General features: G+C 38.0%; 1 protein-coding gene across 1 annotated transcript; it reads right to left on the reverse strand.

Annotated features, from left to right (window-relative positions):
* Positions 1-1,353: 1,353 nt before the first annotated feature.
* PACRGL (parkin coregulated like) lies at positions 1,354-7,663 on the reverse strand. The gene is made up of 7 exons (XM_054391618.1): positions 7,526-7,663; positions 6,676-6,743; positions 5,047-5,137; positions 3,733-3,867; positions 3,023-3,130; positions 1,957-2,037; positions 1,354-1,410 (listed from the first exon to the last, which is right to left on the reverse strand). The coding sequence occupies exons 1-7, from the start codon at positions 7,655-7,657 to the stop codon at positions 1,354-1,356; spliced, it is 672 nt and encodes a 223-aa protein (XP_054247593.1). The 5' UTR covers positions 7,658-7,663.
* Positions 7,664-12,640: the final 4,977 nt, after the last annotated feature.

The raw sequence follows: 12,640 nt of genomic DNA on the forward strand, positions 1-12,640 counted from the left end.
TTGCCAACAAATACGTCATGGTTTCTTGTTTTTTGGTGTTTTTAAAGTTTAAATACATAGATCTTGACATAGCACAGCTCTGATTCTAGCAGAAAACTTAGTACAGTCAGAAGTAAATTTAATTTTCTAAAAATTCTGAACTTTCTTTTACATGACGCTTTTAAAATATCCTCTGCAACAGCATCTTCAGATGACAGAAAAACCTCCAGCCCTTCCAACAACTTTCCTCAGGGGAAAAAAATTCTATGGTAAATTTTGTTACTTCAGTCAGTTCTCTGAGTAGCTCAGATGCCAATTACAACAGGGACCCTGAACAATATTCATTACAGGACCTGTTAGAAATTATATTGCAATTAAGTTCAAACACCTTCACAGACAAATGGTGCACCCTACAAGGCTTGAGAGCCAGGTATGCTGCATTCTGCAATCTTTGTATTGTCTTTAACTTGTATTTTTTTCACAGATTTCCTGCTGAGAAGTTTATTAGCTTGTCTGAAGCTGAATTCACAAGCTAGTCCCAAGCATAGCTGTGGCATCACAGAACTCAATGCAAAGGGAGCACAGTACAAATACTGCAAAGTTGCCTTCTACATTGAACTTGCATTCACTAGATCCAAAGCTAAGTAGTCAACTACTCAGTTGAGCAAAACCTAGGCTCGGGCTTTATGCAGTCACCTAATGCCTCTGCACTGTATTCTCCAGAGCCTCTCCAGCTTCTCAAAACAATGTGCTGAGAAAGCACTGAGCCAATTAATTACTTTTGTACCATATGCTACCTGTTCAGTGTGTTCAGCTTCACACCTTTAAAAGATGACCCTCAAGAAGTTTAGGTGAGTTCTCACAGTTCTATATCTAATCCAGTAAGTGCTGATGAACCCAGACTGCATCCATCTGTGCCTGTGGCACAAAGTAAGTTATGTTTCAGAAGTGGGCATACCTATGTAAATTAACCCTAGTTACCATCTAAACAATTACAGCCAGGTTATTTTGCATCACACATGTACAAAACATACTAAGCACTGCAAATATATTAAAGGAAATAGTAATTTACAACAAAATAAGAATTATTTACTCTGCTTTCGAAATAAGAGTCAGTTTGTCCACGTCAGTGTAAGCACAATGCATACACAAACAGCAGCCACTACAGGCAGAATTATTGTTAAGAGTTCTTCCACAATTACATACAGTCACAAACAATCACAAACTGTTAGGGCTTTTCCCACTTTCCATCATACCAAAGAACTGTGATTATTTTAAGAGAATCTATCATACTCCAACTAAGTGGCAGTGATGTTCACAGGCAGTTTCTTCCCAAACTTCACCTTGCAGTACAAATCACTGCAGCTGTCTTGTTCAAGAGGCAACAGAACAATAGGTTGGAATTTTAGATTTGATGATGGCCACAGTTGCCTGTTGGTGAAACAGATTTAAACAAAACAAGGAGCACTGACACTACATGAGTATTTAGGCTCACAAAAAGGAACATGAAGCCTGCATCCCAAGCATATTGAAGCAAGATTCAGGTGTCAATACTCCAGAAGCAGCCAGAAGCTATTTACCAGCTGACATTTGGTGAATTCTTGAATCACTTTTCACAGGCATCTACCTTACCCTCCGGCCTGTACCAGAAGCTCACATACTTCACTTAGCATAAGCATCTAGTTTCTAAATGCTGCAATGCCTAACCTGGGTGTAATAACTTGTATTAGGCATCCTGGATCTCACTTCATGCAACTAACCTGTTTGTCACACCAGTTTAAACCCTGGAAAAAGTTGAGATTACTTAGACAAATGGAGAATTTTCAAGAAAGCAATATCTCATTTAACCACTAAGTCTGCATAAACCTCCCAACAAGGACACTAAAATGTTCCAAGCAACTTGCAAGAGATGGAAGTTGTCTTGGCAAAGCTGCATTCAAACGTGCAAATCACAAAATAATCACCTGATCAACTCACCTTTCCACCGTACTGCTCCAACTTTTGTAAAGCAATAGTAATTTTTTCTTTACATTTCTTGTCCATCAACCTCCTTGAAAGCTATTGGAAAAGTAAAATAAAAGTTTGTGGTAAAACACAGCACAATATATGCAAAGAGGTTAATTATATTACTTTATTTCATTTTATGTTTGGAAAATTAAAGCCAAAAAGACATCACTTTATAGCTTGTAAATGATGTCAAAGTCAACATTAAAAAAAAAATTAACTGATGAGAAGCTTTAATTCAAAGAAAGCCTAACTGTTAGGCAAAAAAAAAAAAATTTAATTTTGTTTCCTTTTAGCAAAAATTCTTGAAGAGGTATAAACTCTTAAAAAACAAAGTTATTTTCACAGCACTGTCCATGTGAAAAGTTAATACATTTTTCACATGAACTGAAACAGGTTGATTATAATTGAAATACTTTAAAACAAACAAACAAACTGCAATTTGTCTCTTCTGCTTTGAGTATCTAAAAGGTCCTTTTATTTTGCTGTGAAAGTGCACTTTGGAAGCAGGCTAAACAAAACCACAAAAAGCCTTTCTGACAGAGGAAGAATGTCTGCAGGAGGACTAAGCATAAAAATACTTTCCATAACCCCACTCTAAGTTTAATCAATGATAACTTCTTTGTGCAGAATTCTCACCTGAAAGAAGTGGAAATATTTGCTTATGCTAATTTATTGAAACTCTCACAGAGTCTTTAAAATATTCACATGTAAAATGCAAAACTTGATTTTGCAATAATCATAAACTCTTCAAAACATAGCATCTAGTTCACATCAGGCTTCAATCTGGAACTTTTCCCACTAGCAGAGAGAGCACATCCATTATTCTCCAATTTATGTTAAGAACAGGTTTTGGACCTTACTAGAACTTGTAAGTCTCCATTTTACTGAAGACTGATAGACTTATACAGAGGAATATATGAAGTAGTGTTTTTTGTGGAACTGCTGAATTCTCCACTTAATCTGTGCAGATATTATTACAAATAACACAAGTACCATAAAAATCCAGATGATTTTTTACTACAGCATTAAAACTTACATTTGTGAGTAGATGCTTAAGGTGATCATTAAGAGATGGGCCAACAACAGCGCTCAGTTGAACTAAAGCATCCAATCCCCTCCCGAATACTTCATCATCTGAATGGGCCTTTAGAGGAGCAAAGAGAAAATCCTGTCATTAATACTTGTACAAATGCACAGGGTCTTCAAGCTGCAATCACTACAGTACAGCTGCATATAGTGTTTTTAAAATTAAACCCACTGTGCAACTGCTATTTTTTTATAATGTTACAAGTTTAGAAATACAAAATGACTGTGGATTAGTATTTAAAGGTAATACTTAAAGACCAAAGTATATTTTTAAAGTAGAAAACAAAAGTATCCACAAACTTGCATTTCTTCTGACACCAGGAAACTAATAATCTGTTAATGATGAAATTAAAAATTTGGCAGGCAAAACAAAGAGTTTACTACAGCAATGATTTCAGTGCTTCCCAGCCCATCAGAAAGAACCTTCTAACTGTAGGTATGCTGAAATTAGGAGACAACATTTTTGTTACAAGTGTTATGAATTCAGGGTGATGCCTATGGAATGCAAACCCCAAAGCAAAATCCCAAGCAATAGATTTATCATGTTAATATTTTCCATGTAGTCCTCACCAGCACAAAAGGGAAAAAAAACCAAACCAAACCAAAAGAGGTGAAACCCATTAAAATCTCTGCATGAAGAGGAAGACATGGAAGACATACCAATGCAGCCTTTAATACTGGAACTAGACGAGACAACAAGGGAATTGCTTTTTCAGAAGCACCTTCAACCGTAAGTAATTCTTTAAAACCCTCCTTTGAAACAAATGTATACGGATGTTTTGTCTCTCGTAGACCCTGTTGCAAATATGAAACGTTTGCTTAATAGTGAGCCTTCTTTGAAAAAAAAAAACAAACAACCACAAAAACACATTTTAGAAGATCCACATAGCTGCAAGATAATGTTTAGATTTTGTTACATCAGTTCAAAACATAAAATGCACTAACTCCACCATGTGGAGCCATTGAGTACAGCTCTGCTCACAGAATACTGACTTTTCTTTTGGAACATTGACTATTAAAATTCACATTATGAATACTGCCAATTCAATCAATATTTGTACTTCATGACCTTTAATCTAACTACCCAAGGTAATGCTTCAAGTAGACAATGAACAAGAATAGGCTATTTTTGTAAAGGTTTTTCTACTTTGAAGGTTAAAAAAAAAAATAAAGGAGGTGCACTATGGAAGAAAAGACAACCCCACCACACTCCACTCTGCAAGACTAACAACTTGTAAATGGTACAAATGTGCACTTCTAATGAAGATGTGACAAGAAGAAATCGAAGATTTAAAGCCCTGTGTCTGAAGTCTGTCTTCTTTCCGTGACAAGAGCTCCAAATTACTTTAGGTATCGACATATTTGTTTAACCTTACAAAAAAAAATATCCCCAACAAACAACAACAAAACAACCCACAAAAAAAAAAAAAACCCCAGCCCCTACTACTTTATTCCATCTACCACACTAAATTCAACATTTATTTAGACTCCCGTAACATGTTTGGTGATGCCACAGATGATGATGAGAAAAAGAAGCCTGAACACCAGTGAAAGAGCAATACTATACATTAGTTACTGGATCCTATTTCTACTGTATCAGTTCAATCTATCAAGGAGAGCACTCTTACTTCAATAGATAGGCTTTATATTTGAAAAGAATCAAAACAATTTTCTTTACAATAGAACCTGCAAAGCCACAGATAGATTGAAGTATTTCATTCAACAGTTAGGAAGCTGAGATGCAGTCTTGCATTTGGCCAGTAACACAAAGATTAAATAGCTCTACCTAGTGCTCTCAGAATGCTCTAACCAATCACAAATGGCAAGGTTCTTGTCCATCTTCATTCATACAAGATGAAAAAAAAAAAGTGAGTATAATTCCTTAGTAGGTCTAAGGTTGCTTAGCTTGTTAGAAAATGCCATTTGCAACTAAGAAATCCTGTATCCTTAACTTTGCAAGAAAATGTGGTATACCTCTGCCAGTGTTAGAAGAAGAGGATCAAAGGGAAGAGTTTCAGGAAGGCATTCCCATTGCAGTTTGTGCTTTACTGAGCCATGCACTAACCTATATAAAGAATAAAGTTTTAACAAATTGATATTTATTGTGAATAATTTTCACTTTAGATCACCATTTTCTATGCAATATTACATAATATTGTATACACAATTTCAAGACATATTGCTCTTAGTGAAATGCACAATGACATTTAACAGTGCAATGATTATAATTCCCAAATACAGCAGTTTTCAAATCCAAACCACAGAAAAATCTGAACATAACACTTACTAAAATTATAGCTGTCTCCCATACTGACACAGAAGATGCTTCCTTTGCAAAGTTTCTTATTTTGATAAGTATTAAGAAACGTTTTCCTTAAATAACAATTGGTAATGAAATCAGTTGAAAACAAAAGAAAATCATATTGGAATTCCTAAGTTACTACTAAGTTACACATAAAAGCTATATATTAATGATAATTTTATACATATGTGTATATATATAATATATATGTATAAATCACATAATCACAGAATATATCTGGTTGGAAGAGATATCAAAGTGCATCCAGCCCAACCCTTGACCCAGCACTGCAGGGTCAACATTAAACCATGTCCCTAAGTGCCAGATCCACACACCAGTTGAGCAACCCCAGGGACAGCAACTCCACCACTGCCCTGGGCAGACCATTCCAGTGCTTGAGAACCATTTCAGTGAAGAAATATTTCCTAATACTCAGCTTAAACCCCCCCGGCACAGCTTGAAACCATTTCCTCTACTCCTGTCACTTTTCACCAAGGCTGCCCCCTCCTTGCTCCAACCTCCGTTCAGGCAGCTGTAGAGGGCAATGAGGTCTCTCCTCAGCCTCCTTTTTGCCAGACTGAAGAACCTCAGCTCCCTCATACACTCCTCATAGGTCATGTGCTCCAGGCCCTTCATAAGCCTTGCTGCCCTTCTGATTACATAAATTGCCCTCATGATTACATAAATTTTTGTTAAGTATCTCTGCATCCACTTGATGCAACACTAAAGTGGTTACTGCCTAGGCAAGTATATGACGGAACAAAGTAACTTAAAATACCACAGATTACAACTCACAAGTAGATTTGTTAATATCTGATATTGCTGACAACTACAGAATTCAAATACTCAAGAAAACGTTGTCATATAACTACATTCAGACAAAAAGAAGACTGTGAGATGTCTACTTAATAAAACGGTACTCATTTCATAATTGTTGTTAGTAGGGAGAAGTAAACACCATTACCTCAAGAAATCAACTTCTTTCATGCAAGAGGTTTAGCAAACCAAGTCTGCAAATACATAACTATTCTTTTAAAGTGAGGCTTCAGTATTAGAACAGCATACAAAAAAAGGAACCAAAAGAGACAATTTTAAAGATATGAAAAGGCAAGGAAAACTACTTTCTGCCTTGAAGAAAGTATAAGAAATCTTTTCAGAAATTAATGGAAACAAACAGCCTAAGTGAAAAATTAAACATGAACATGTTTATGTTTAATTTAAATTAATCATAAACATTTCCATCTGTTTAATTCTACCTAATCATAATATATTTAAATAAAAACTAAACCAAGCCAACACACCTGCATGGAATGCCACCTTTGGCATATATAGCAGCAAACACAGAATGTTGTTGAGAATAAGCACCAAACTGTGAGGACAGAAAAGAAAAAAGAGTATTATTTATTGAGAACTGTAATGTTTGATAACTAATATTAACTGCAGTTTACCAAAAAATGAACTTAGTCATATGATTCTAAATCAAATAAAAAGAACTGCACCTCTAGGGTGAAAAAGAGGGTTTTGGTACGTTTATCAGACAACTGCTTTTCAGAACCATCTGGCTAGGAAGCTGTGAAAATGAGTAACTAATGTACAGCCAGGGCTCTCCTGATGGAATATCCTAATTTTCCTATTTTCTCTTGTAAATTTTAACTTATCTCCTTAATTGATTAAGGACCTATAATTTTCCTCATGCTTATATTGTCGTTATATTGGTAACACACAGAGGGCAGATTTACTCCAGTTCCATCTTGATCTGAGTATGAGAGAAGTACAAGGTGGCAAGATGATATAAGGGTACTGGAAATCAGCAGGGAGGTTCATTCTGAGTGAGAATCTAGAAAACTAAGAGCTTCACCAGAGGAGAGCCTGAACAAAGGTGTTAGGTTTTTTTTTAAGTACCTAGAGAACATCAAAGTTCCCACTGAAGCCATAACTGTACCAAAGCTCCTCTTTTAATAAAGTAATAAACGTATGACACCTCAGCCATTTGAGTTTAGGAGTTAGGGAATGTACAATTAACAACAGAAGTTTAAATTTACAACACAGGACCAGAAGAAGCATGTCCTCCATGTGTTCCACAGAGTAAGGAAATCCCTTCCAACAAGAGATCTGTTTGAAACAAAGTGCAAACTCACTACCCATACATACCGGATCAATAGTTTTAGGATTCAGCTTGTCACTAGGCTTTGGCTGTGGTTTAATTGCAGATTCTGGAGAAGGAGATGATGTCTTATTTTTCTGCACTGCAGGCTTCGGTTTTATTTGGATGCCTGATGACATTTTTAGAACATTTTTTCCTGGAACTGAAGAAAATTATAAACTTAAAATAATTTCCATTCCTATATGACAGAATATCAAGGATTAGAATCCCCAAAGACTGAGATGAACATTCAGTCAAGAAAATCTGAATGAGTGTACTAGAAAATAAATCCTTATTCCTGAAAAAGGCAGGTTTTCAAATGTTAAAAAAAAAACAGAAAGTGTGAAAATGTTAGTTTTGAATATTATTATTTCTGCTTCTACTAAGAAGTGATAAGGTCCCAAAACTGTAGATGTGGTATGTCCTTATGACTCATAAAAAGAATTAAACGTGGTATCTAAGTTTTACCAAACATTGAAAAACAATGTAATAATGATTATCAAATTAGCTAAAACACAAATACAAAGCAAAATTATAATTTAAAGTTTAAGTCTATACTTCTCGAGTGATGATTTAATCAGAACTGGTGATTCAAAGCAGTTCATCCCCATTCTTTCCCACAACTTTCAGAATACAGCCTATGTTCAGTGAGTCATTTAAAAAGCCAATTAGACAATTATGTCTCTTCAGAACACACAAAAATTTACATGACACTTACACAAACTCTTCTCTTTGTAAAATGCAAATCAAAAGCAGAAATCATTTGAAGTCCTAAAAGACAAAAAAAAAAAACACACAGAAAGAAAACGTACTGATTTTATAACTGCTACTCTAATCACATCAGTTAGAAAGTACATTTCTAATGATTAGAAAAATGAGAATCAAAATATACTAAAAAAAAAAAAAAAACAAACAAACCACCAGATAGGTTTTTGACATTAGCATTATGTATCACAAAATAGTGCTATCAGCATCAGCCTCTGAAATGTACAATTGCTCATAATGGGAACAGTCATCTTGCTAACAATAAGTATTTTTCTCGGAAAAGTATTCAAAAGTAATCTAGATGTATTCAAATTCATTTCCAAGAGGTAAACAAGACACATGCCAAGGACTTTACTATGGTTTTAACTAATGACATAATCTAGAGGCATTTGAAAACTCATTGGTTGTACCATCAAAGAATGTAAACAATAAAAGGTGTGACAACAGGCAGGAAACAGTTAGGCCTTTGCAGCAAAGATAGGAAAGGAAAGGAGAATGATACCAAATGAGATAACATGACTGTGTATTAGCAAAGGAGGAGGCAGCAGAATGGAGAAAGGACTTTTCACATGGAGGTCTCAGTCTTCAAAGCAAGATGAAAGTTCTTGTGTAGTCATGAGCTGGAAAAGTCACACGGATTTGTGGAGAGATCAGACAGCAGAAGTGTAGTTGTGAATTGAGCAAGTGACTTACAAGGTTTGATACAAAAGTGAACCATCATGCTGACAGATGAAAAACTTTAAGCAAAGGCCAGGATTCCTTAAATAGAAATAGAGAAAGCATCTTTAGAAGACATCTTGCAAAGGAGGAAAGGCGTGGCCTGGAGTTTGGGTTCTAGAAAACGCTTAAGAAAAGTGGGATGAAAGAAGTAGGATTTTCAGGGCGAGGTTGACCCTCGTGTGTCTACTCTCAGAGTGCAGGGACTGTAGAGAAAAAGATTAGGGTCACCAAGCACCATAACCGCCAAGAGGCTCAAACAGCAAAGCTCTAGCAAGTTGCCAGAAAGCCGCCGGACTTACCTTCATGAACAGCGTGCGACCCTGCGAGATGACGAGCTGGGACACGTCTCAGGGCCCTTTCCCCTCTCCACAGTTCCCACTCTTCTCCCGGGGAAGCCCAGATGAGGGTGCCCCGGGGGAAGCGCCAGGCCGGTGGACGCCAGGTCCCTCGGGAAGGGCGACCGATCAGTTCTCCTCGGGCTCCCTGAAGGACTGCAGGAAGGGACCCGGCGGCGACACGCAAGGCCCGGCCCGGTGCTACCGGCCAGCCGCAGACGCACCCCCGAGCTAGCGGGCGGGTCGCCGCGCGTTCGGCGACGCTTCCTGCCGGTTGCCAGAGAAACTACGGGCCGCCGAGAGCCCAATCTTCCTCAGCAGGCCGAGCCCCGGGAGAGGCGGTGGAAGTGGGCGGGGCGGGAGCTACCCTCAGCGTTCCAGGCACGGTGCCGGCGGAGGGGTCTTGTCTGGCCGGGCAGCGGAGCTGTAGGGCTTGTGGGCAGCATCGTACCGTGCTGGGAGATGTGGCGGCGGGGCTGCCGGGCAAGACTGGCGGCTGGGAACTGCCGAGGGGCTGAGGCACCGACTTCAACTAATCAGAGCTCAGTTCTTGCTGAAGAAAGAGATAAAATTTGATTAAAAGCTAAAAACATTATATGATTATAACTGGGATGGTAAATTACAAGGTGGCACTGGCACCCATGTTTATGCACTTTCTGCCCAGGGAAAACAGGAGTTGGGAAATACTTTGCTTTTATTTCTATGTGATAGAAGTTTGGCTTTCAGGGGCAGGGCCACATTCCTATTTCTGATCATTTTTGTTCAGAATAAAATGATGAGAAGTTAATTTTAGCTTTTTTTTTTTTTTTTTTTTGCTTTTGGTGGCTTGGTTTTTGGTTGTGGGGTTTTTTTGGGGTTTTTTGTGTGTGTTTTTTTTGTTTGGTTTGGTTTTGGGGTGGTGGTGGGGTTTTTTTTGGGTTTCTCCCCACCCGACCCCCCCCAGCTAAGCCACTCATGCAATACTGAAATCTGCATCACACAGAGAGTATGCATTCAAACACCATCATATCTGAACATGGTAAATGACCTTGTGGCAAAAGGCTACGTTTTTCTCCTATGTGGACCCTGTTAATCATGAGAGTGCTTTCTTCCAGAGATGTGTTTACTCTTTCATGCAATCAACAATAAACCTCCAAGCAAGATGTTGTCATGGTTTGCTTACATTGTGTGGGATACAAGCTTCCCACTGCTGCATTCGTTCTCACTTTGGTAAGTTCTAGCTAGAGACTGGGGTGTAGAAGCTGTTCTGTTGATTTCCCACAAAAACAAACAAACAAAACCCACCACCACCACCACTAAAACCACAGGGAAATGCACTGCCAGTATGGAAAAATAGTTGTCAGCTATTTGAAAACTACCATTAGCAACAGGTTTGGGCTAAAGCTGGCATTTCATAACTAATTTATATCTGCCCATCATGGGAAGTGGTGAAGACATTTGAAGAGTTAAAATAGGGCTAAGTGAATGCCTTTGAAATGCATTAAATGTGGGAGATACTTTTTGGAAATACAGAAGGGGAAAAAAATACAAATAATCACAGAATAGTAGGGGCTGGAAGGGTCCTCCTGAGATGATCTATTCCAACCCCTGTGCAAAAGCAGAAGGGAAGATTTCTGTTTTATTTCTAAGTGCTTTTAACTAAATCAAACAGACATTACAGTGCTTTCACAAAATTTCTGAAGGCAACAGAGGAATGGATGTCTTTTTATCCACAAATTTTCAAGGCTGGTAAATGATCTTGGGAAAAAGCCAATATTTGTAAAGCAGACCATGCAAGTCTGAAAATCACACTACAACATGCAGACAGCATGATCATCTCCATAATGAGGTGTTAAAAAAAAAAAAAAAAAAAAAAAGAACTGCTTTTCTGATAGGAGTTTATTTTTAGATCAGTGTTTTAGTATTGCTTTTTACATATATCTGTTATAGTTGCTTTGTGAGTTGTGTAGACCATGACTACATTCAGGCACAGAAGAAAGTAGTAGCACAATTCCTAAGTCAGTAGGAGGTATGAATTGCTCTGCTGCATGAGACAAAATAGCACTCACGAGCTCTGTGCAGTCAGCACTGCACACTCCCACTGAGTTCCCGGAGGCACAGAAATGGCTGGGTTATAAAGGACAAGCAAGACTCCAGTCCCTGTGCAAGAACAGGACTTATTCAGGGTTCAGTCACTTTCCTGAAAAATGCAAAATAAAAGAATGTTAGGGTGTGGTGGTGTGACAGGGAGTCCTGCTATGCTTTGAATGGAGAATGCATGGACGGTACTGCTTGCCTTGCAGTGAGCTGGGGTGTGTGAAATGAGAGAGATACCTGCTGGATTGTGATTGCCTGATAGGTGTGTCCCCCTTGATGTCTTGGGGCATTTCATCTCTTGAACTGGGAGAAATTGCTACACCTGGCTCTGAAGGAATTGTCTTTGTGCGAGGCTCTTTGAGCCATGAGGTCCCTACATCATGGTGCAGCACCAGCACATCCTTCCCCATGCTGGGGCACTCAGTGCAAAACATCACTACATGCATCCTGAAAGAAATGTGATCACTATATGAGTGTGTTCAGGTGAGCATATAGAAATTTGAAACTGAGAGCTAACTCTGCACTGATCACTTACATTTTCAAAATAACAGTGCTCAACCAGTTTAAATAGAGCCAATGATTAATTAATTATCACTGTTGATAAAACCAATATGCAATTTGATTTTTTTTAATTAGTCACAGTTAAATAGTTAAATACCGATGGGGAGGAGAATTCACCAAAGCGAAATGGATTCTGAAGCTTATGAAATTAAATCTGAGGCTTATTGGAATATGGCTAATTAAAAGACCATCACATAAACCAGTCACGTGTTAGATCTTTTTGTCTGAGCATAGTTACACCTTTGCCACCCTAATTCATTCGATATGGTTAGGCTTGGGATGTGGCCAGTGCCAGCTGTGAAATGGTGGGGAGAATATTTCTCCACAAGTGCAGACTTTTGAATGTGGAAGGAAGGAGTTGGTATCTGACTTTTTATCCTCATGTCATTAATCGTCATTGTCAACACTTCCCTTTGTAGCAGCCTTTTTGTTAGACAGTAGGTGTTTTATACTGATTGGTTTGCTACATTTTGCTAAACACAAGAAACGGATTGCCACAGACTGAAAAAATGTATTCCTTTTACAGCTTATTTTATTCTTTAGTATTCATCTAATAATATACAAACTGGTAACTTTTCCTTTGAGATTATTTTAGAAGTTTCTAACCCAAATACAATTTTAACTCCAGCTGAGGGCTTGCAACTCTTACAATCTAGTAAGAGCAGT

This window comes from Indicator indicator, chromosome 23 (assembly GCF_027791375.1).
Source record: "Indicator indicator isolate 239-I01 chromosome 23, UM_Iind_1.1, whole genome shotgun sequence".
In the NCBI taxonomy this organism is placed as follows: Eukaryota; Metazoa; Chordata; class Aves; order Piciformes; family Indicatoridae; genus Indicator; species Indicator indicator.